The sequence below is a fragment of the Glandiceps talaboti genome, chromosome 6 (genome assembly GCF_964340395.1).
Source record: "Glandiceps talaboti chromosome 6, keGlaTala1.1, whole genome shotgun sequence".
NCBI lineage: Eukaryota > Metazoa > Hemichordata > Enteropneusta > Spengelidae > Glandiceps > Glandiceps talaboti.
This window is the reverse complement of record NC_135554.1, coordinates 1,458,052-1,485,031: the sequence shown is the minus strand read 5'-3', so window position 1 is coordinate 1,485,031 and position 26,980 is coordinate 1,458,052. Positions and strand designations below refer to the sequence as shown.

The following is a 26,980-nucleotide window of genomic DNA, read 5'->3' as shown; positions in this document are numbered from 1 at the left end:
TTTTACATACATACATACATACATACATACATACACACACACACACACTTCACCATGCCTAAATCACTACTGAACCTCAGTTAAGTTGTGCTAAAAACCATTTTTTGCATTGTGACGCTGGAATATATAGTCACATAGAAATGCTATTATATTCATATTTATTTATTCACATATTCTTCAAAAAACCCCACCAATATCTGTATGAAAATCACTTGATGATATTCAAAATATATACAACACTAAATATATGTACAATAATATAAGTATACAAGTTGTGTCACCAGTAATCTGGTACTTTGTAGTATGTCTGGTTGTCCTGGGTTATGTGTATCAGTCGCGACCCAAAGAAATCAATGATGTACTCTGACCCATCAGCAGGTCCAACAACCTGAAAAGACATATAGCATGTACATATATTATCACAAGAAAATAAATGTTTCTAATCCTACCAGACTGATGTTAAACCATTAAGAGTTGACTGTTTGATTTTTCACAATGTGACATAATTGATACACAATGTAAATAGACTAATGGGTAAACTGACTACATTTGTAGGAGGTAAACTGACTACATTTGTAGGAGGTAAACTGACTACATTTGTAGGAGGTAAACTGACTACATTTGTAGGAGGTAAACTTACTACATTTGTAGAGGTAAACTGACTACATTTGTAGGAGGTAAACTGTGACTATATTTGTAGGAGGTAAACTGACTACATTTGTAGGGGGTAAACTGACTACATTTGTAGATTTGTTTTAGGGACTGTATTCGTGAAAATGTTGGCTTGATACATGTTGGAAGTGTCGAAACACTGACACAGGGTTGAAAATTAGTCTTTTGCAGGCTTTATTAAAAGAAAGAATCAGGTGTTACAAACAAATGTATACTATTAGTGGGATGGCAGCTTAGTTTTCATTTCAGTGTTGATGCTGAAAAGGTGTTTGATGGAGTGAATTCCTGGACTCTCTTAAAGAAATTGAATGACAGATGAGTGTTGACCGTTATTGCTCAGCTACTTTTGAATTGGTTTGTTATCCAAAAATTCCATATTTATTTGTCAAATTCTCTTTCCATGTTGTTTAACATAACAAATAGAGTTCAACAAGGGGAGTCTTATCTCCATTTCTTTCCAATGTTTATGTTGATTCACTTAACAGGACACTGTCTCATGCCAGGGTTGGCTGTGAAGTAAGGAGAATTGCAATTCTTGTCATATATGTGGACAATGTATATCTCATCTCCCCATCTATCAAAGGCCTCGGGAAATATATTCAACTTGTCAAATGCAGAAAACTCAGAAACTCAGAAATACTGTAAGTACTGAACCTTATTTCAGTTGTAAAACTGTCCTGTGATGCCTTACCTGTGAAGCTATAAGAATGATGTCTATAAGCTGACCAAGAAAGAAAAAACCTAGTGTTGAGAGTTTAAGAAGTCCAATTGCAGGATAACCTAGGTAGAACCGGTCAATTCCAAACATACCCAGGAATACAGATAACAAAACAGCTACTTCATGGTACACACCATTCCTGTAAAAGAACATCAGCAAGATGTAAACTATATCCCACCAGTAAAGCATACCCACCAAGATGTAAACTATATCACACCAGTAAAGTGTAACCATAGCGATGTAAACTATATCCCAGCAGTAAAGTGTAACCACCAAGATGTAAACTATATCCTACCAGTAAAGTGTAACCACCAAGATGTAAACTATATCCTACCAGTAAAGTGTACTCACCAAGATGTAAACTATATCCCACCAGTAAAGTGTACCCACCAAGATGTAAACTATATCCCACCAGTAAAGTGTACTCACCAAGATGTAAACTATATCACACCAGTAAAGTGTAACCATAGCGATGTAAACTATATCCCAGCAGTAAAGTGTACCCACCAAGATGTAAACTAAATCCCACCAGTAAAGTGTAACCACCAAGATGTAAACTATATCCTACCAGTAAAGTGTAACCACCAAGATGTAAACTATATCCTACCAGTAAAGTGTACTCACCAAGATGTAAACTATATCCCACCAGTAAAGTGTACCCACCAAGATGTAAACTATATCCCACCAGTAAAGTGTACTCACCAAGATGTAAACTATATCCCACCAGTAAAGTGTAACCACCAAGATGTAAACTATATCCCACCAGTAAAGTGTAACCACCAAGATGTAAACTATATCCCACCAGTAAAGTGTAACCACCAAGATGTAAACTATATCCCACCAGTAAAGTGTAACCACCAAGATGTAAACTATATCCCACCAGTAAAGTGTAACCACCAAGATGTAAACTATATCTCACCAGTAAAGTGTACCCACCAAGATGTAAACTATATCCCACCAGTAAAGTGTACCCACCAAGATGTAAACTATATCCCACCAGTAAAGTGTAACCACCAAGATGTAAACTATATCCCACCAGTAAAGTGTACCCACCAAGATGTAAACTATATCCCACCAGTAAAGTGTAACCACCAAGATGTAAACTATATCCCACCAGTAAAGTGTACTCACCAAGATGTAAACTATATCCCACCAGTAAAGTGTACCCACCAAGATGTAATCTATATCCCACCAGTAAAGTGTACCCACCAAGATGTAAACTATATCCCACCAGTAAAGTGTAACCATAGAGATGTAAACTATATCCCACCAGTAAAGTGTACCCACCAAGATGTAAACTATATCCCACCAGTAAAGTGTACCCACCAAGATGTAAACTATATCCCACCAGTAAAGTGTACCCACCAAGATGTAAACTATATCCCACCAGTAAAGTGTACCCACCAAGATGTAAACTATATCCCACCAGTAAAGTGTACCCACCAAGATGTAAACTATATCCCACCAGTAAAGTGTACCCACCAAGATGTAAACTATATCCCACCAGTAAAGTGTACCCACCAAGATGTAAACTATATCCCACCAAGATGTAAACTATATCCCACCAGTAAAGTGTACCCACCAAGATGTAAACTATATCCCACCAGTAAAGTGTACCCACCAAGATGTAAACTATATCCCACCAGTAAAGTCGTTTCAATTTCGTCAAATATGGACATATCATTTTGAAATATCACACACTAATTCACAGATGAATAAAGAGAAATCACATCTTTTTAGATTTTCGATTAGAAATTTAGGAAGTATATTACATTGACCTCGAACTGTCTCCTTTTTACTGTGTTCTTTTCCGATTTCTCTCGTTAACAAACTACCGCTGTTTGTTGCAAGGCTTGTGTATCTAGCAAGGTATCTCAGGAAATAAATACACTCTCACATATTTATCAAGTGTAATAATCTATAATTTACACCGTATGTATAAATGTATGTGGTCAAATATGGAAAATAGACCAAGCCTAGCCTACGAAAAAAATTTCCCAACAATGTATCAAAAAGAATACTGGCGACCTATACATTGACCTCTACATAATTAGTGTACAGTGACGGCATGCCACTCAACAAATCTTGACAATTTTCCCGTAGTGATTAAAGATTTCGAGCAGATGGTACATCTGTCGGTTGAAATAGGAATGTATACACTTTACCCAGTGACGAAGTAGGGTAATAATACTGTATCACTTCACTGTATTACAGCTGTTAAACTGTTATGATGTTTACCATGAAGTATGTAAACTTTCTGATGCATAATTATAGCAATGTTATGTGGGTTTGAATTTTGTTTATTATTTGCCGTGGAAACAGGTGTGCATATCCCGGGTATATAGGGGATCACAAAAGCCGAGCGAAGTCAAGGATGGCAAGCTTTCCTGTGCTGAGAATAGGAGGCATTTGAACAACATTTTTGACAACTCACTTTCATTGGGACTTGAAAAATCACAGATATAGAGCTAAATTTCCTGCACAACTCATGAAATTGCAAGACATTCAGTCTAAATCTGGTTATAGGTGTTACAATAATTGCAGAAAGTCAGTTGATATACAAGTTGTATGAGTGTACACTGTAATTAGTTACTGTACAAATCTACATTACATGTAAAGCAAATCACAACCCATTTATCTATACTAAGCAGGAGTTTTGTCTGGGGGTATTTTGTGATTTGGCAGATTTGGATTAGATTTTTAGAAATATATTAAGGGGTACGAAAAATTACATTTTCTGACACCAGAATACATGTGTGATGCAATCACTTTCATTTGAACAATTTCCTATCTACACACCCTAAGTAATGTCCCACCACATATGAAGGTCTGGCAGTTTTTGTCTTTGTCACACACACACACACACACACACACACACACACACACACACACACACACACACACACACACACACAACATGCCTATAAAACCACTGAACCTAAAATAAAAAATCTGCAATTACTACTCACGTGTATCTGCAAGGTATGTCTTTTTGAAATCCAAACTGCATATCATCACAGCTGATGTTAGGGGCTGGGTAACAGTTAACTATAAATGAAATCACACAAATTATTTAATCTGAATTAACACTATCAGAGTTTAATCTGAATTAACACTATCAGAGTGTAATCTGAATTAACACTATCAGTGTTTAATCTGAATTAACACTATCAGAGTTTAATCTGAATTAACACTGTCAGAGTTTAATCTGAATTAACAGTCAGTGTTTAATCTGAATTAACACTATCAGAGTTTAATCTGAATTAACACTATCAGAGTTTAATCTGAATTAACACTATCAGAGTTTAATCTGAATTAACAGTCAGAGTTTAATCTGAATTAACACTGTCAGAGTTTAATCTGAATTAACACTATCAGAGTTTAATCTGAATTAACACTATCAGAGTTTAATCTGAATTAACACTATCAGAGTTTAATCTGAATTAACACTATCAGAGTTTAATCTGAATTAACACTAACAGAGTTTAATCTGAATTAACACTGTCAGAGTTTAATCTGAATTAACACTGTCAGAGTTTAATCTGAATTAACACTATCAGAGTTTAATCTGAATTAACACTATCAGAGTTTAATCTGAATTAACACTATCAGAGTTTAATCTGAATTAACAGTCAGAGTTTAATCTGAATTAACACTGTCAGAGTTTAATCTGAATTAACACTGTCAGAGTTTAATCTGAATTAACACTATCAGAGTTTAATCTGAATTAACACTATCAGAGTTTAATCTGAATTAACACTATCAGAGTTTAATCTGAATTAACACTAACAGAGTTTAATCTGAATTAACACTGTCAGAGTTTAATCTGAATTAACACTGTCAGAGTTTAATCTGAATTAACACTGTCAGAGTTTAATCTGAATTAACACTATCAGAGTTTAATCTGAATTAACACTATCAGAGTTTAATCTGAATTAACACTATCAGAGTTTAATCTGAATTAACACTATCAGAGTTTAATCTGAATTAACAGTCAGAGTTTAATCTGAATTAACACTATCAGAGTTTAATCTGAATTAACAGTCAGAGTTTAATCTGAATTAACACTATCAGAGTTTAATCTGAATTAACACTATCAGAGTTTAATCTGAATTAACACTATCAGAGTTTAATCTGAATTAACACTGTCAGAGTTTAATCTGAATTAACACTATCAGAGTTTAATCTGAATTAACACTATCAGAGTTTAATCTGAATTAACAATATCAGAGTTTAATCTGAATTAACAGTCAGAGTTTAATCTGAATTAACACTATCAGAGTTTAATCTGAATTAACACTGTCAGAGTTTAATCTGAATTAACACTATCAGAGTTTAATCTGAATTAACACTGTCAGAGTTTAATCTGAATTAACACTATCAGAGTTTAATCTGAATTAACAGTCAGAGTTTAATCTGAATTAGCACTATCAGAGTTTAATCTGAATTAACAGTCAGAGTTTAATCTGAATTAACACTGTCAGAGTTTAATCTGAATTAACACTATCAGAGTTTAATCTGAATTAACACTATCAGAGTTTAATCTGAATTAACACTGTCAAAGTTTAATCTGAATTAACACTATCAGAGTTTAATCTGAATTAACAGTCAGAGTTTAATCTGAATTAATACTATCAGAGTTTAATCTGAATTAACACTATCAGAGTTTAATCTGAATTAACACTATCAGAGTTTAATCTGAATTAACACTATCAGAGTTTAATCTGAATTAACACTATCAGAGTTTAATCTGAATTAACACTATCAGAGTTTAATCTGAATTAACACTATCAGAGTTTAATCTGAATTAACACTATCAGAGTTTAATCTGAATTAACACTATCAGAGTTTAATCTGAATTAACACTAACAGAGTTTAATCTGAATTAACACTATCAGAGTTTAATCTGAATTAACACTATCAGAGTTTAATCTGAATTAACACTATCAGAGTTTAATCTGAATTAACAGTCAGAGTTTAATCTCAATTAACACTATCAGAGTTTAATCTGAATTAACACTATCAGAGTTTAATCTGAATTAACACTATCAGAGTTTAATCTGAATTAACACTGTCAGAGTTTAATCTGAATTAACACTATCAGAGTTTAATCTGAATTAACACTATCAGAGTTTAATCTGAATTAACAGTCAGAGTTTAATCTGAATTAACAGTCAGAGTTTAATCTGAATTAACAGTCAGACTTTAATCTGAATTAACAGTCAGAGTTTAATCTGAATTAACACTATCAGAGTTTAATCTGAATTAACAGTCAGAGTTTAATCTGAATTAACAGTCAGAGTTTAATCTGAATTAACAGTCAGAGTTTAATCTGAATTAACAGTCAGAGTTTAATCTGAATTAACACTATCAGAGTTTAATCTGAATTAACACTATCAGAGTTTAATCTGAATTAACACTATCAGAGTATTCAATTTGAACTTTTGTTCCAAACACAACTAGAAAATTTACCTGAAATTTTCGACTGTACACTTCAGTCTTTGTCAACAGATTGACCCACTATTCAGCACACGTGACCTTACAGGACACGTGAGCCTAATAAGGGGTCAAAGGTGCCTGGAAGTTTGTATCGTCCCCCGTCTCTGTTTAGTGATGGTTTGAGTGCTCGGATGTAAATAGCTTCTTTCACTCCCCGTTCAAAATATCTGGTTTCAGTGTCATCACTAAACAGAGACGGGGGACGATACAAACTTCCAGGCACCTTTGACCCCTTATTAGGCTCACGTGTCCTGTAAGGTCACGTGTGCTGAATAGTGGGTCAATCTGTTGACAAAGACTGAAGTGTACAGTCGAAAATTTCAGGTAAATTTTCTAGTTGTGTTTGGAACAAAAGTTCAAATTGAATACTATGGTTTACCAACACAGATGAATTTCCATTTGAAGATAACACTATCAGAGTTTAATCTGAATTAACACTATCAGAGTTTAATCTGAATTAACAGTCAGAGTTTAATCTGAATTAACAGTCAGAGTTTAATCTGAATTAACAGTCAGAGTTTAATCTGAATTAACACTATCAGAGTTTAATCTGAATTAACACTGTCAGAGTTTAATCTGAATTAACACTATCAGAGTTTGATCTGAATTAACACTATCAGAGTTTAATCTGAATTAACACTATCAGAGTTTAATCTGAATTAACAGTCAGAGTTTAATCTGAATTAACAGTCAGAGTTTAATCTGAATTAACACTAACAGAGTTTAATCTGAATTAACACTAACAGAGTTTAATCTGAATTAACACTGTCAGAGTTTAATCTGAATTAACAATATCAGAGTTTAATCTGAATTAACACTATCAGAGTTTAATCTGAATTAACACTGTCAGAGTTTAATATGAATTAACAGTCAAAGTTTAATCTGAATTAACACTGTCAGAGTTTAATCTGAATTAACACTATCAGAGTTTAATCTGAATTAACACTATCAGAGTTTAATCTGAATTAACACTATCAGAGTTTAATCTGAATTAACACTGTCAGAGTTTAATCTGAATTAACAGTCAGAGTTTAATCTGAATTAACACTGTCAGAGTTTAATCTGAATTAACACTATCAGAGTTTAATCTGAATTAACAATCAGAGTTTAATCTGAATTAACAATATCAGAGTTTAATCTGAATTAACAGTCAGAGTTTAATCTGAATTAACACTATCAGAGTTTAATCTGAATTAACAGTCAGAGTTTAATCTGAATTAACAGTCAGAGTTTAATCTGAATTAACAGTCAGAGTTTAATCTGAATTAACACTATCAGAGTTTAATCTGAATTAACACTATCAGAGTTTAATCTGAATTAACACTATCAGAGTTTAATCTGAATTAACAGTCAGAGTTTAATCTGAATTAACAGTCAGAGTTTAATCTGAATTAACAGTATCAGAGTTTAATCTGAATTAACACTGTCAGAGTTTAATCTGAATTAACACTATCAGAGTTTGATCTGAATTAACACTATCAGAGTTTAATCTGAATTAACACTATCAGAGTTTAATCTGAATTAACACTATCAGAGTTTGATCTGAATTAACACTATCAGAGTTTAATCTGAATTAACACTATCAGAGTTTAATCTGAATTAACACTATCAGAGTTTAATCTGAATTAACACTGTCAGAGATTAATCTGAATTAACACTATCAGAGTTTAATCTGAATTAACACTAACAGAGTTTAATCTGAATAAACACTGTCAGAGTTTAATCTGAATTAACACTGTCAGAGTTTAATCTGAATTAACACTATCAGAGTTTAATCTGAATTAACACTGTCAGAGTTTAATATGAATTAACACTGTCAGAGTTTAATCTGAATTAACACTAACAGAGTTTAATCTGAATTAACACTGTCAGAGTTTAATCTGAATTAACACTGTTAGAGTTTAATCTGAATTAACACTGTCAGAGTTTAATCTGAATTAACACTGTCAGAGTTTAATCTGAATTAACACTGTCAGAGTTTAATCTGAATTAACAGTCAGAGTTTAATCTGAATTAACACTATCAGAGTTTAATCTGAATTAACACTGTCAGAGTTTAATCTGAATTAACACTGTCAGAGTTTAATCTGAATTAACAGTCAGAGTTTAATCTGAATTAACACTATCAGAGTTTAATCTGAATTAACACTGTCAGAGTTTAATCTGAATTAACACTATCAGAGTTTAATCTGAATTAACACTGTCAGAGTTTAATCTGAATTAACACTATCAGAGTTTAATCTGAATTAACACTGTTAGAGTTTAATCTGAATTAACACTATCAGAGTTTAATCTGAATTAACACTATCAGAGTTTAATCTGAATTAACAGTCAGAGTTTAATCTGAATTAACACTATCAGAGTTTAATCTGAATTAACACTGTCAGAGTTTAATCTGAATTAACACTATCAGAGTTTAATCTGAATTAACACTATCAGAGTTTAATCTGAATTAACACTGTCAGAGTTTAATCTGAATTAACAGTCAGAGTTTAATCTGAATTAACACTGTCAGAGTTTAATCTGAATTAACACTATCAGAGTTTAATCTGAATTAACAGTCAGAGTTTAATCTGAATTAACAATATCAGTTTAATCTGAATTAACAGTCAGAGTTTAATCTGAATTAACAATATCAGAGTTTAATCTGAATTAACACTATCAGAGTTTAATCTGAATTAACACTAACAGAGTTTAATCTGAATTAACACTATCAGAGTTTAATCTGAATTAACACTGTCAGAGTTTAATATGAATTAACACTATCAGAGTTTAACTGAATTAACAATATCAGAGTTTAATCTGAATTAACAGAGTTTAATCTGAATTAACACTATCAGAGTTTAATCTGAATTAACAATATCACAGTTTAATCTTAATTAACAATATCAGAGTTTAATCTGAATTAACAGAGTTTAATCTGAATTAACACTAACCTAATGACCTCAAAAATGAAATGTAAACTTAAGTGCATGTACATTTTTAATTTAAACATTCATGCATTGGGAATATTATATGTTTGAAAGTGAATCATCCTGTGCCATGAGCTTTGATAACAATAGAATTCTCGGTCATACGCTGTGTATACATTGTATATAAATTACAATTTAACTGATGTTGACAAATTTACCTTGTCTGGGAGTATAAGTAGTAGTATATCATAGGTCAATGAAGTGCTCAGAATTTTTAAATAGAATGTTGTTTACACTTATTCTACATATATTTTAAAACATGAATTCTACCTGTTGCTGGAAAACATGTTCAACACTTAACCATCACAGTTTTATAAAAGTATATATTAAACCAGATTTAAACTGAATGCCTTCCGTAAGGGCAAAGTTTTGAGATTGTCGTTCCTACAGACAATTGTTGGAATACAACAGAACATATACAATAAGATATTTTTTCTCATTGATTACTATTTGCCCATTGCTGTTAGTGATCTCCTGGCCAACCACAACATGTAATGTGAAGCTTTATAGAACATTGTAGCTCAGACCACAAAGTAGTTAGTAGTCTGAGGTCGTAGCATAGCACTCACCATAGAAAGAGATTTAAAGGCCCAAAACAAAAGAAAATTGTTCCTGGTCAGCGCCCATCACTTAAGTACCCCCCTTCCCGCGTTAATTAACTGCAAAAGTAATCATGAACTAGCCTATGACATCTGCCCCACATACACACTTGCTGTAAAGTACTAAATAAAAAGAACAGTAACTACAATGATAAGTAGATTGATTAACATTTGTTGAGAATGTAAAAAAAATAATCGCATCGTCACACCACTTTAGACATTTCCTGACGAGAAACTATTTTTTCCATTTTTGTGGCCTACAAAAATATACCAATAACTTATTAAAACTAAAAGCTACATCACTAATATTTTCAGGACAGGTGCGCTTTGGTATCGCAAATGTATGTACCAAGTTATAATGAATTTGAAGCTTGTATTCTTGAGATATAGCCTAATTACCAAAAACCATTAATTACATTAATTGCTTATTAATATTCATGGGATGTTTACTAAAACCTAATCAATTCTTGCCATTACCCTACTGAACACATCTACCAAATTTCGTTTGAATTGAGCCAGCCGTTTTTAGAGAAAACGATGACACAGACAGACAGCCTTTCACCCACTAAATACATCTCTTCCATACAGAAGAAAAAATACTGCCAGTGGCGTTGTAGCACAACTGTACAGTTTTTAAAAAATGTTTATCCATATGCTAGTCCATGCTAACAATAGGTGTTCATTTGCTGAATGACTATCCAGTTGCCTATCCAACCATGTTGCTATCTTTGCGATATACATGATCATTTGGCTGTTGCTCTGGGTGTGGTCATGTTGTTATATATATTTGCATACATTTTTTAATGTTTTTGTTCACTTCTGTATGAATTCCTGATATTATCTTTGCAATATACGTGATGATTTGGCTGTTGCTATGGGCGTGGTCTTATTGCTCGGCATATTTGCACACATTTTTAAATGTTTATTCATTTGTCTATTAATCCTCGTTATCTTCACAATATATGTGATCATTTGTCTGTTGCTATGGGTGTGGTTGCTAGGCAAATTTATATCCATTTTTTGAATGTTTATTCATTTGTCTATTAATTCCTGTTATCTTTGTGAAATACATGACTGTTTGGCTGTTGCTATGGGCATAGTCATGGTTGCTAGGGATATTTGCATACATTTTTATTCTCTTGCCTACCAGATGATGTTATTTGACCAAAATATACTACCATTTGGTTGTTCCTAAGGGCGTGGTCATGGTTGCTAGGGCCAATAAGTCAAAATATTTTGAAGAAAATCTTCAGAATAACACTTTTAGAAACATCTCACCAAGATTCAGTCTCATTGACCAAGTAATTTCTGAGATATAAATTTTTGACCAAAATTCACATTTGTACACCTAATTTGCATATCACTGATGAGATCATTATATTTCTTCATCTTAACACCCACATATGCATCACTGTTAAATTTCAGCCCAATCTACTGAATAGTTTTGACATTACAGATTTTTTAACAAAAAGACACATTTTTAGCCCTACTTTGCATATTATTGATGGAATCATCATGAACAAATCTTACTTTACACCCCCTTAAGAATGTTCCCACCAAATTTCACACCAATCTGCCAAGTAGTTTCTGAGTTAAAGGTTTTTTTTTACCAAAAATTACATTTTTTGACCCAAATCACACATCTGTGATGCGATCATTTTCATTTGAACAATTTCCCAACTAGACCCCACAAGTAATGTCCCCACCAAATACCAAGGGAATCAGGTTGGCAGTTTTGAGTTTAAGTCGTCCACACTCACACAGACCTGGCAGACAGATGGACAGACACTGCTCGATGCTTATAGCACTACTGAACCTACACTGTAGTTCAGTTGTGCTAAAAACTCAGAAACGATCATATTTTTCTAATAATTTAATATTATTTTGTAAAACTGATGTGAGTCTTACTGTTGCTGAAGGGCATGGCCATGGTTGCAAGGGGCAGTTGTGTCAAATGTTTTGAACAAAAATTGCAGATAACACCTCCAGAAACATCCCTACCAAGTTTCAGCCCCATTCACCATGTAGTTTTCAAGATTTTGACCAAATTGAGATTTTTAGACCTAATTTGCATATTACTGACGGGATGATGATATTGTGACTACATCTTCTTGTACACATCCCTAATTAAAAAATTTGCATATCACAGATGAAATCATCACATCAAGAATACATCTTAATCTAAACACCCCTTAGAACGTTCCCACCAAATCTCAGCCATCTGCTGTGTAATTTTGGAATTAAAGACTTTTGACCAAAAAGACACATTTTTAGCCTAAATTTGCATATCATTGATGGGATCATCTTGTCATGAACAATTCTTAAACTAAACAACCCCGAAGAACATTCCAACCAAATTTCAGGCCAATCTGCCCAGATCTTATGGAGTCTAAGTTACCAAAAATCACTTTTTGACCCAAAAAACACATCTGTGATGTGATCATTTTCATTTGAACTATTTTCCATCTACACACCCTAAGTAATGTCCCCACCAAATATCGCAGTTTTTGAGTTTAAGTCATTTACACACACACATTTTGCCATGCCTATAGCACTAGTTGTGCTAAAAAAGGAACATGAGAAAAGAATACCTGATACTATGCCATCTTCATCACAATCTCTTGCAGACTGTGTCTTTGGGTCAATATCAGGTATCTCACAATGATATGTGACAAAGTTAAGGAAATGTTAGTACAGTCATCAAATCTATAAATATGTTTGAATCTAACTTTGATATTTGCTACCAAAATCTAGGACTATGTTGGTCAGGGTAGATCTAGTCAAAACAAGTACATCACAGAAAGGATTGACAAACCATAGTGGGGTCTATGGACAAACACATTGTTTGGCAATGTTACCACTCCTTCTGTGATAGAGGAAGTGTGACTGTGTGCCAATATTTCTGTGATACAGGGACAGTGATGTTTATTTTGACAATTATCCACCACTGTTTACACTTTGAGCAATGGGGGACGCTGGGTGTGCTAACGCAAGAAATGAAACCGACCTGGACTACTCATAGACCCTACACCAATGGACTACTGCATACATGTGAATGTCCATGTTGTGAAAGCAATCATGGTAAAATGGAATCTTCCAAAACTGTATGACTTGCTAACTTATAACAAGTATTGCCGTGCTTACGTGTTGTGTACAGCTGCATTATCGAAAGACTTTCCTTGTCTGTGGTTATCAAAACTCACGAAGATTATTTATATCATGTTAGCCTGCCTGCTTATTTTTGGCATATATGCACTAGTGCTATCTATTGTAAGACATACACGTAATATCTAAAATTGGACAGTGGCGTCCATGGAAACATAAAATACGCTTACATTAATACAAATGCCATGTTTTAGTAAAAAATACATCTGACATACACCTACAAATGAATGGGTTTGCTATTAAAATATCAAATATTTTGTTATTCTAAGTCCAAATAAAATATGCAACGAGTCACAAACTGACTGGTCGTTAAAGCTTTAACATGTATGTCAGAAGATCTTTGCCGATCACAAGGTTTAATTACGATCCCAAATATCAAAGTGCAGGGCCAGACTGCATACAACATGTAATGCGCAAGGAGGGTGCTACATGCATATAAATGTACATAAACAAACCGATGTGCAGGAATGTGAAGAAGGCCTTCACTCATTTTACATGTAAAAGCTGGCAACCATTAGCAATAATGACAGCATTACACAGAAATAACGATATACTGAGTGAAATTACGATTTAATACAAATTACCATCAACTTGAAAATACAAGTTACAACCCCATCTTGACATTTTTGTTCTTTTGAGTTGCGCTAACATATGCAAACGTTAAACATGTCTGCTAACGAAGAGTCATCAGCTCTACATACCTTTTGCTATTTGAGCACAGTTCAACTGTCCTTTCTTGGCAGTGTAAATCATATACATATATGCATACGTAGTACATAAACTTCAGTTAAATATATGACATGATGGATGTTCGATTATGTAGGTCTTTGAGTAATAAAGTTCGGTTTGACATGAGACACTCGTGTACGAAAACATCCATCCAAAGTTGCAGTCAGGGAAACTGTTAGTTGCTTCATGATTAAACAGTCCATTTACACAGGTGTAATTTCCACGCACATATGTAGCTGTCACATTTTCATACAAATTAGGTATCCTGTGCAACTCCATATGGAGGCACTGTCAGTTCGAAGTCAATAATGAACTCACTAGCCAATTTCAAATATGGCTGGTTTGTAGTATCACAGTATCGTGTAGAATATTTATCAATTTCAAATAACTTCAAGAAAATATCAGCTACGCCTTCAAAAAGATTAACTATATTTGAAAGGGTTGTTTTTTGGAATACATTCGTTGATTTTAGCAGTCAACATTCCCAAATGAGTCACCAAAAGACAATTGTCTGAAATTTCGCTGTCCCATTCATCTTGATCCACATTTTACTGTGGTACTGTCGTGACTGTTGCATGATGAGACAATTTGGAAATGCGCCAATTAATGCAGCAGCAGTGGAAAAGATGGTTAGATCTAAAATTGCACCGGAGCCCCAGGCAATACCCATCTGCTAATTGGAAATGAAGTGGCTTAAATAATATCACCTGTGATTCACTTATGATTCATTATTTCTTATAATACTTTTGAAATTACAGAAAGATAATGAACTTTCAGTCAAAATTTTACACGTATATGGCGTCAAAGCATTATTTTTTTTCAAGCGGATTCATTTCTTTGTAAGTAAACTTGAACCTTGAACTGTGACTTTAAAACATTTCCAACACTCTCCATATAAAATTTACCAATTTGTGCAATCTATTATGAAACAAAATTGTTCTAAAACACGTCCATTTTCCCTGCCTGCAAAACTTCAAATAGCATGCCGGCCATGTACTCTACTGATAATGTAGTATGTAGAGTAATGGTCATTCTGTTTTGTGACTTGTATGCTGTCACTATTCCAAAGATATTGATTAGCTGTAAAGTTGTAAATAATCATAACAATTTACATAACATTTTCCTGACATGCAATATTGAAATTGCTTTTTATTATATTTTAGACTCTCACAAATTGAATGCAGAATTAAGTATGTACAGATAAAGTTGTGAAAGGACGCCCTCAAACATCAGCCAGCATAGCAAATATGAGCCGGCATAGCAAATATATGCTCAAACGGATACATTTTATTGACAATAGGACCAAAAGGCACCATTCCTCTAAACTGTCTCTCACACAATGTATTATTATTATTATTATTATTATTATTATTATTATTATTATTATTATCACTTGTAATAATAATAATAATTAAATAATATTATATAATAATAATAGAATTTGTAATAATCGAGTTTATTTGAATATTAACCACCTTAGCTGGGGTAGTTTTTATGCTGAGTTAAAAAAAGGGGTCATTTTATTAACATCCGTTCTCATGGTAACCAAAATCACCATAATATGTGGATGATTTTACCAAAATTTGACAAAAAACATGGAAAGAAATGAAAATTAATGAAAAAATTTCCTTGTAATAATAATAATAATAATAATAATAATAATAATAATAATGATAGTAATAATATATTGTTTAAAGACCATTACACAAAACATCTTTCAATGGTCTGCACATAACAAATCGCATGATTCAGTGAAAAACACCACATCACATCATAAAATTAAAATAACAAAAGAAACAATACAGGACACACCAGAAACCCATAAAAATTAAGACACAACTACTTCAAGAATAACATTGACAAAATATGAACGTTTTAAGATTTGCCTTGAATATTCAAATTTCTCTATCAACGAAGGTCAGATGGAAGGTGATTCCACAGTTTTGGTGCATATACAATATAAAACAAAACTAGCAAAACTTCTCACCTCAGTCTTAAATGGTAGACTTGTTAATTTTTTAGATGATAACAAAATTTACACTCCTTTCCAGTCAGGTTTCAGGGCCAAGAGGAGAACATCTGATAATATTTTTGTACTTAAATCAGCAATTGAGAAATATGTGTACTCTACTACCAAGTCAAGTAATTGTTATAAGTATCTTTACAGCTGTTTTGTTGACTTACGCAAAGCATTTGATAGCATTTGGCGTAATGGTCTATTTTGGAAACTGAGGAATTATGGTGTAAATGGTAAATTTTATGATTTGATTAAATCTATGTATGATAATGTTGAGTATTGTGTAAAAACAAATGCTGATCTCACAAATTTTTTTAGTTCTTTGGTAGGCGTCAAGCAAGGTCGTAATTTAAGTCCAACTTTATTTAATATTTATTTAAATGATTTACCTTGTATCTTTGATTCCAATGAGGATTTATCAGTTAAGTTTAACTCTCTTTCTCTAAATTGCCTTCTTTATGCTGATGATCTTTTGTTATTGTCAGAATCTACCAATGGTTTACAACACTGTTTGGATAAGTTACACAACTTTTGTTCAAAATAGAAATTAACTGTAAACATCAAGAAAACTAAAGTCATTGTTTTCAATAAGAGCAACCGTTTTATTAAAAGTGTTAGTTTTCATTTAAATGGAATTTCAATTGATAATGTTAAGGAATATTGCTACTTGGGTATTATAATTTCTGCTAATGGTAAGTTTAAAAGAAATTTCTGTAACTTGAAGTTAAAGTCCATGAAAGCTCTTTTCAGTTTACGTAGACTCGTATCTTCTGATGGATGTATCTCAGTTGATATAGCTTTAGATCTTTTTGATCGTTTAATAGTTTCTATCATGACTTATGGTTGCAAAGTCTGGGGTTGCGAAATAAATCAAAAGAAAAATTTTCTTGATGAGATTAGTTACTCTTTTCATAGATTTTTATTAGGTGTTTCTAAGAGAGCTCCAATAAATGGTATTATAGGGGAATTGGGGCGTTTTCCTGTTAATTTTGTTGTTATTAAGCATATGTTGAAGTATTGGCATAGATTAGTTATTAGTGATGATTGTTTATTAAAGTCAGCATACTTATCTTCCATGTGTTATTCAAATTGGGAAAACTATATAACAGATATGCTTGATAAATATACATGTAGTGAGAGCAATATTTGGTCTTGTATTTGTAATGTTAATTCTACCCTTAATACAATTGATACTGGGCTTCCTATGATAAAAATGAGGCAGATTGCCCTGTCTGCTTATTTGTTTCAAATACAAACAAAGGGTGGGTGACCTAAAAAGGATAAACGAGGAAGGGGCTCACAATGACAGAAAACTGGAGTGTCAGTCTGCACCACATCAGAAATCGCCGTTTCCAAATGACTGTATACAGCATATACATCATCTATTACATGCAAGAAAAATGTCATCATCTATTGAATTCACACTCCCATTAAATTTAGTGTCCCTGTAAATGGTGACATCTTGTGCATTATTTGATAGGGGTTATTGAACAGACCCCTAGAGACACCTGTTTTGTGGTGTGTGCATCTCACTGGCATTCCAGAACAAAGGTGTATCATGTATTCTCTGCCCAAACTGCAAGTTGCAAATTGAGGCACATCAAATAGATAAACCTCGGAGGTGCTTCATGAACACACTGTCAGCTATAATTCTGACTTGCAACTCTTGCAAGATGGCAGTCAGTTGGGAGGATGTGAAATGCCACAAATGTCCAATTTGAACAATACCACCATCATTAGCAGTAAGGAAAGACATTCCACTGACACCTGAACTTGAGCAACTAGGAACTGGCATAGTAAAGAATAAGATTGGTTGCAAAAAGTGGGGTCATTTGACAGGGAGTGGGGTCAATTATTTATTGTCTATGAAATCATATATATTACCTCAGACCATTATGGAGATATCGTGGTCTGAGATACTCCATTATACATAGACCACTTATATATAATACCTAACTACATAAAATAGTTCCATTCATAATAACAGTTCCCAGTAAGCTATTTTTTGAAAATTGTGTACTACACATTACACCTTAGAAAAAGAAGGCAATTAAAATTATGTAATTTTAAGTCATTTCTACAGAGTATATTATATATTGTTTAGAAAGATTGGACAGCCAGCTAGTCACAATTTTTAATCTGAATACCAATGAATAGCAGTGCTCAAATTTATGATTTTTTTTTTCAGACAAGGACAAAGAACAACTTCAAAATTAGTGAACATATGATTGAATAAAAACTTTGAGAAATCCTACTCTTGTAACCACTTGTTTCAGAACTGTTACACTGCTGTGTTTATTATTCCCTCTTCAAATTCATGACAAGAGTTCAAGAAAAACCAACATTTTGAAGAAAAAAAACATCCCTCACTATAAAAAATGTATAATTTGGCACACACACATACACCTAAGAAAGCACGTTACCATAGTTCTTTTAGTTTAATTTGCATAATTAGTGATTCCCTACTGGTGGCATTCAGTTTAAATCTGGTTTTTAATTACCATCACTGGCTGTATAACATGACTTGGTCCTGCTATATCAAATGACAGCATTGTAAACTTGATAGGAAAGCTGACATTAGGTGTCCTTGAAACTCAGAACTAAAACTATCAACAACATCAAAGGTAGGATGCTTTAAATACCACTGTAAATATTTTCTGATGTGTGCGAAACACTGTACTAGTAATATTTCCGAGTTTTATCTCCAAAGAAAAATATTCAATGAGCTACTGGCCATTTGATTGAAGTTGCTGTGAGTGTAGACATTGAGAGGTCATGAACTGTAGTGGCAGGTACATTTTCTGTCCACCTGGTATCTTTCCTTGATACAGTCAGCAAAGTGCATATCAAATGACAGTTGGTCATAATTGTTTTGAAAAGCTGTCAACTCTAGTCAGACATTTTCACCATTGATTGCCTCCAGTATAGTATTAGTGAAGAGAAACAAAGATATGCTATATATGACTTTCACACATGTATAAACACAGGTGTCTACAGAAGGACTTCAGGCCAGCTTATTGTTTCAATGTGCCATCCTCCCCATAATGTGTTATGTATATTTTCAATGGCAGGTATCATAATTAGTATTTATATTATGCACTTAGTCCAAGAATAATAGAATGTTTTGTAGCAGAGCAGTTTTTTGGGCTGGCTATTTTAGATGAGTGGGGGGGGGGGGGGACAAACACTGAAAGGAAACCATTGTGTAACTTGTGTCACAGTATAGCGTAGGTTGTCGCTCAGAGCGTCTACGTTCAGTATGGGTGGAAATGACCACTGCAACTTTGTTTATGGCTGTTCAAACCGACTTGGATTGACTTCAGTAACCTTCCAACGACTTGTCCTACATGTATGTATCATCTTGGAGTAATTATACTGTCTGTATAATTACTCCAAGGTATCATATACCATGACATCGATAAACATAACAAACTCTAATTGCAATTCAAATTGTAAAACGTTTTACTGTCTCTGCAAAACATAGTTTCAACTGGAAATTGTATTTACCAGTTCTCATGCTTTTCAGCCTTCAAGTTGTTTCTGTCGAGTCGTTTTGATTTGCATGTAATTTATGCACGTCGATTTTGACTGTCGCACCAAGACAGTGATGAACACATTCACGGCGGCTGTGGCTTTCACATGTTTCAACTATCACGTGAAAACATCTTCAAATCTGTTTTGAATTACTAAACTATTGCTGAATAATTATTTCAGGTGATCGAACTTTTGATTTTCATATTAATAGAAGGATTGAATCAACATACATCAGTTGATCGATTAACTTGTTGTGAGTGCTGAAATAAACGTTAGCAATACCACCATCTATGACACTTTAGTTCAATTTTAGAGGCCACATCAAACATATGACATCTTGTGTCGTGTTGTTCACTGACACTACTTACGTGACACTAAATAAAATGTCACTAAAATGAACAAAATGGTACATTGTAATTCCCAAGTATTGAATTCTAATTAATTGAAATGAAAGTGATGTGCAATATTTTCGTACCCATCGAACTTGCAGAGATCGGAAAAAGGGCTTCACTAGCTAACAACACATGACGCAATGTAATAATATGTGGTCTCAATGTGGGGCAAGTCCACTGCTCATGGATGGGTGGGCTGTGACAACAGTCTGTTTTTACGTGTCATGGTGCGTGACTAATGATGCCCAAGTGAAATCCAAATCTATCCAGAGATGATATGATTCTTTTTTTTGAGGTAATTTTAAATTATGAATACGTACCAATCAACATTTAGAAATACATGTAATTTAGAATTTTTTTTTGATGTTGATATCAATTTTTTAACATTCATTTTTTGAAACTCATCGAAAATCAAAACATGAACAATGTTTCACTTTCTTGAGCTGTTAAGGGCACTTTTTATCATTACATTATTGCAACATTTGTGCCACTAGGTTCAAATCAAAGAGAGATCACAGAAGAAGTGAACCAAACAATGTCTTCGTTAATATCCGGGCACATGATGTGGCACAATACATCGATAGAAAACCGTCCAGGTTGAGAGGTAATCACACCTAAGGTATAATAAACGAGGTCACAATACTGGTTTAATAATATTTTTCATAAGTTTTCCATCTTCAAAAAGTTCTATGCTTGTGAAAATAGTGTCCTCCTGCTACAAGACCAGTCTGATTTCACCGTAACGTATTTTCTTCAAGAAGTGGATTTTGTGTCGAGCATTTAACCAGCCGACACAGGTATCACTTTTAATTCGAAAACCTCCCTGTATATTCGAATTTGCATCGCCATCTTCGCTGCTCAGCCTTATGAAGTCTAACACCACAAACAGATCTGTGCGATTTAGGATAAGAACTGAATACTAATTACTAGATGATGAATGACTTAGTTTCAACCTAATGGGTGGACGTTAATTAAATATAATGTAATATTTAATTAAATATAATGTAATAACATTTGATCTTTCTCTACACTGTGTCAAGTCTATTAGTATTACTATGTGTTCCAAGCTTGTGGTACTAACAGCCTTAACAGGTCAATCGCACAGAAATCCAGCGACACGACAGCCTTGTTTTTGTTACAGTTACACAAACGTAATGTTTATAGGTCGATTCAGCCATAAATGATGTGCTGGAAAGGGTTGGGTTTTATGTGTGCTGATTAGGTATGAGAAAATGTATTCTTTTCTAGGTTGGAATAGGAATGTTCGAATTTTCGTCTAGGTCACATGACACAAAAATATTTAAACGAATAACACTGTCGGAATGACATCGCAAAAATACATTTGATTATTTTTGAAAAATAACGCCGACAATAACACAATATCTAAAAATAATTCTTGTCTAATGTAGAAAAAAACGTCACTCTATGGATGGATAGATGATGGATATGGATGGATGGATGGATGGTGTCAGTCAGTCAATATGCGCCTGAAAGAAGGTCCCATTCAGACATGGATTGCAAATTAAATTTATTTATACGTACATATAGGACGTCCGACAGGAGATATGTTCATATTAGAATGTCAAAAAACGAATCACATCATTGATTTCCTCGAAGAGCTCTGCCTGTCTACATAATAGTATAGTAGTAGTAGTACTACTACTAGTAGTAGTAGTATTAGTATTAGTTGTTGTTGTTGTTGTTTTTACAGTGAAAGAATATGCTAGTTTACATGTTGATAAGTATGGGTGACGTAAGGTCACTCACCGTACATGTGCTCCAAAATCGATATCTATGGTTTTCAATTTAAGTTTTCTATAATTTGCTTCCTTTAAGAAAAAATACGAAAGTAAGATTTTCCATGGCTACTTCAGTATTGAACGGCTAAGTTCCTCCTCTGTCTCTTCCCTTTAGTTTAATAGTTCAGACGTTGCAAGTGTCGTCACAGTACATTCTTTGACCTTTCAAAATCTTAGCGAAGTCGTCTATTTAATGCAGAAAGTTTTGTCTGTGACTGATAACTGTCCTACTTGAAAATATATACTCGCTTTATTTCATTTTCTTTTGATTTTCTTTACCATCCACACAGAGACAAAGTGGTTTCATTTGCTTCCAAAAAAACGACCCGTGCTCACTGAAACCCTACCATGGTGCCGTATCGTCTCCGACTATGATTTTCGTTTTTGTAAACAAAACATCTGAACATGTTGAAGAAAACTATCGCTAGACATGTGTACGACAGTGAGTGTTTTTGACATGGGAGCGTGACGTGTTGAGTGCACTGTGCTGTGTCCGTATGAACCAGTAATTTTCCATGTAGACATAAAAATGACAACGAAAATTGCAACATTAGTGTTGCCTCTTTTTATGTTCATTGCAACAGGGTCATTACAGTATGTGTCAAAACAAAAACAATCGACTCACAGTACTATGGCGGAAAGCAAAACAATCGGACTATGCATGGTTTTTCCCAAAAAATTATCATCATGCTGAAGGTATTTTATGAAGTTAACTTGCTTTTTATTTGTTAAAACACCATTTTCAAAGCATTTTTGTAAGTTTTCCAATGTTTCGTGGCCACACCCATGGGGAACTCCGGTAAATTGATTGGGGAACCCCAGTAACATTTATTGGCTTACCAGCCTTAAAAAACCCACTGATTTATTGTACATCACTCCCTGGCCAGGTCGGTTACTTGGCCATATGGTTATTTTAGAACAACATGCATCTCTCTCTGTGTATGTCAGCAAAGTTTCTGACTGTCATAGCGTTGCCTCTTTTGATTCCATTTTAGTAAGAATTAAAAATCCTTATAGTGATTTTGACGCACACAAAATGAAATGAACTCTTACCCCTCCCCCTAAACGAAGGAATTACGTTTGGTACGGCCCCTTATGCCTTCATGCAGGCAAATTCAATCAAATAATCTTTTCTTCCAGATGTTGGCAGGCCATGGTCTTTTAAATAGCTTTTGAGTTCTGATGCCTTCCATTTTTTGAGAAATGTTATGCTGGGTTTTGATCGTTCGTCAGACACTATACTATCGCCCATTGTTGATAAATTAATGCAGTGTATGCCCCCCAAGCAGTAGATCACGCGCAACTCTCGCATTGTGCGAGATCTCGGCTGCCATTTAAGAATATGGTTTATTATGTGGCGATTTTGCAAACAACAATTTAAGGTACACAGGGAAGAACTGCTGGCCGACCGCTGCCGATTGCAGGCCCTTAGATCTGTAACAATTACTAACATACATTGTTGACTTCACATGCCACTCATATGGAAATTTGCCGTTAAATTTTCATGAAACTCCGAATACAGACTTAAAAATACCTAGTGAATCGATGTATGAAAAAATAATTGCTTGGTGGAAGAAATTTTCTTTACAAAGATGTCAAATTTGGACAAGATTTGGGGAAAAAATTGGTGAAAATTTCGGCGAGCGTTTCCTGTAAATGTATTTGGCGTACACCCTGAACTGTGACCTAGACACATTCAAAACAACATACTCTATCGATGTTTGATAAAAAAAATAGGTGAATTCCCAATTAATTATAAGTAAAAGCTGTGAAAATGGTCCATTTTTTAGTCCAAACGTTGTCATTTTCAAGTCCCAGGCGAAATCACGTAAAACTGCAACGAGTGATCCGATTGAAAAGCGAGTACCAAACATCGATAGGTCAGAGTCTGAAGAATTACCATAAAACTACATTATCATCCGGGTACTTCCCGCTAACACGCAAAGTTGGGTCAAAGGATTAGTCCGAACGTGGAAAAATCTTGCCGAACTAAGCCGAAGATGACGTATTTTAGTAAATATTCATGAGAGGTTACGGGTGGCGCCATGATAATGGAGTGGAATGCGGAAGTAGGTCTCTGCATAATGGATCGCCCGATAGTGCATGCAGTAAATAAGTTTTTTTTGTCGGGAATGACAATTCTTGAGTATATTTTGGTAAAGGAGCAGGAACATTGGACTATCTGTTCCTCCTTTTTGACTGGCCGCCGGCCATGGTGGGAAGTGAGCATGGACATAAAGTTCAAAGTCCAAAACACTTCGTGCTGTGTCGGATTACGTTGGAAATAGTCAAGGCGATTCTTCCCTGTGTACCTTAAACTGATAGTGAATTGCTGAGAAAGAATAACCTGACAACTAATCGAAAATCTACACCAAATATAATTACGGATTCACATCTTTGGATATGAATGTGAATCAAGAAAAAAAATATTCAGTCGATACCTGACCTGGCCTGGCCTGTACCTGTATTTTGTATCGACCGATTTCACGAATCTGGAACGGGTGATGACTGACCATTCTGATGTGACTCGTTAGGATTCCTGACTTATATATGTTGCGATCAAACATGAGTATCGAAAAGGATATTGCCCCATGAGAAGCTGCTCACAATCAAGTACGTAATCTGTCGAAGAAGTCGTAACATCAACAAGTAACAAATCAAACAGTACAATTATAAAAATCACGTCCTTTTGGAAAATCCCGGAAGTAGCCATTCTGAAGTTATTGCCTCGTTTTCAGTCTAACCATTCTCTTCTCATTTCACCATCCGCTAAAATAAAATAGAGCAACATACACATACCGTCTGAAGAGCTCAAATGTCTATTTTGTTTATCAGGGTAGGTATTATGTTATGTGAATATTGAAATGTAGTAGTGTACATTCTATAAACATTTCTTGAGAATATTGGCATAATACCTGAAATTGACAGTAAGCGGAAGGATTCTACCTAAACTTACTATACTGACCGGAAGTTCCCTGGCGGCTGCCATTTGCAAATTTGAGCTTCCGCTGACCGCGTACGATAAGTGGAGTTTTTTTACGTTTAAGTCACTTCCCAAATAGATCCTTTAATCATTTAATTTTGTTTGTTGTTGAAAAGGACTTATATAAGTTGCTTGCCGTGGAGTATTGTCATTTATCTGGTAAGTTTTATCTACCTCTCTATAATGCAAGTCAAATGGGTGTGTACCGTACATGTACGTGTAGTGTACATTGGGTAATGTTTACAGTGAAAAAACTCATTGGCATGTGTGGAATTCCCAACAAGTTCAACAAAATCACCTGTAATGTATAGGCTAGTCGGATAGTTTGGCTTGCCTTAACCTCGACTCTCAGGATGCATACGTTACGGAGTCTAAGATGCACTTGTAGACACGCATGTATAGTAGCCAATTTCAATTCGCCCCAATAAAGGGAGCGATACAGTTTTTACGGGGGGGGGGGGGGTCCACCTTGGTTTGAACAACTAAACAAAATAATTAGCCATGCTCCTGTATTTAAATGTCCATACATTTAATATCATAACTAGGGAAAGCACCTAAGCTCGTGCAGGGTAGTAGTTCATTTCGTGACCGGCTGTCTCACAATGATATCGCAGATAGCATCCTCCGCACCCGGGGGCGGTACCAGTGGCCAACTATGGTAGGGGTGTGTGGCCAGTGCTGGAAACCCCAGGCCCCATTTAGACCCACTTTGACCAAAAATCAAGACCCCATTTTAGACCATTACAGGTTTCTAAAAGATGAAAGTTTAATCCTAAATACTACTTCCTTAGGAGGCAACATTAATAGCAATTACGATTTGATAAGGACAGTGGACCACATTTTAGACCAAGCAAAATAAAACATAATGGAAAGTTGACCCCATTTTAGACTCTTCAACTGGAAAAAACACGCACCATTTTAGACCAAAAGGGCTAGAAAATGCACCCCAAAGGGCGGCACATATACGTATACTCATATAAGGGGAGTGCCTGACCTAGCCTGTGTCTAGATATTGGATATTCAAATTTCAATGTCCATGTATATAGTTAGTCTAGTTCCTGTACATATAAGGTATGATAACTATGATCATCAGCATTAGAAGGCCTACATTGATTTGGGGTTGAGATCAATAGTTCAATGTAGGATAAAAAGTAAATTCTTTTAGTGTGGGATGGGGGTGAGGGAGGGTCTTTTATAATGAAATCTGTTTTGTACCCCTTTCTAAAAATGTCAAATTGAAAAATGTAAAGGATTTTGTTGTGCATGGCAAAAATACATTTATTGTGCCAATAAAAGAGCTATTTTTTTTTTCTCACTACATACTGGCTTTGTATTCATGATTTGAAATTGATTGTGCAACAATTTGAACAATTTAGTTACATCTCAGACCAGGGGCATGAGGCAACAATTCTGGTGAAACCCGAAAATGATAATGATGTGATACAGGTGACAAAGGCCCAAGTTAGCTATGGGTCTCATTTACATACTTATTTCTTTATTTAAAGTATATTTTAATAAACTCATTATACACACATATTTGTTATTTTGGGTATGAGGCCAGAAATGATTTGTACGTATGTATTTGTACACTTTCTGGAAACATTTTTAATAATCGCAGAAAAAGTTTATATAAATATGGAAGACTCTAAAATAGAATAAAGGAAAAGAAAGTATAAGGATAGATTTAGTCTGTAATGCTTTAATGGAACATGATCATGGTGCAAAATCGATGCTTAGTTCTCTCGCGACAGCTGACGCACTGTTTGCCATGTTCGAGCTCCGAACGCATCCGCTGCTTAAACTTGTAATACAGAAAAGAACACAAGAGTGTCCTACCCTTCCTTTTTTAGCAAATGAGCAAATTGAGCAAATTGAACAAATGTTGAGCGCGTGGAGGTTGAA

General features: G+C 34.3%; 1 protein-coding gene across 1 annotated transcript; it reads right to left on the bottom strand.

Moving 5' to 3' along the window:
* Positions 1-172: 172 nt before the first annotated feature.
* LOC144436702 (TM2 domain-containing protein biscotti-like) lies at positions 173-24,808 on the bottom strand. The gene is made up of 5 exons (XM_078125555.1): positions 24,681-24,808; positions 13,051-13,127; positions 4,360-4,438; positions 1,364-1,529; positions 173-388 (listed from the first exon to the last, which is right to left on the bottom strand). Exons 1-5 carry the CDS (start codon positions 24,806-24,808, stop codon positions 278-280), a joined length of 561 nt encoding a protein of 186 aa, XP_077981681.1. The 3' UTR covers positions 173-277.
* Positions 24,809-26,980: the final 2,172 nt, after the last annotated feature.

Excerpts from the sequence above, each read along its gene's own strand:
- LOC144436702 (XM_078125555.1), bottom strand. The coding sequence starts at position 24,808 with ATGGCTACTTCCGGGATTTTCCAAAAGGACGTGATTTTTATAATTGTA. Across the intron at positions 13,128-24,680 it reads GAGCAGCTTCTCATGGGGCA|ATATCATTGTGAGATACCTG; the intron begins ATATCCTTTTCG and ends TAACTTTGTCAC. Across the intron at positions 4,439-13,050 it reads TGAAGATGGCATAGTATCAG|TTAACTGTTACCCAGCCCCT; the intron begins GTATTCTTTTCT and ends TTTCATTTATAG.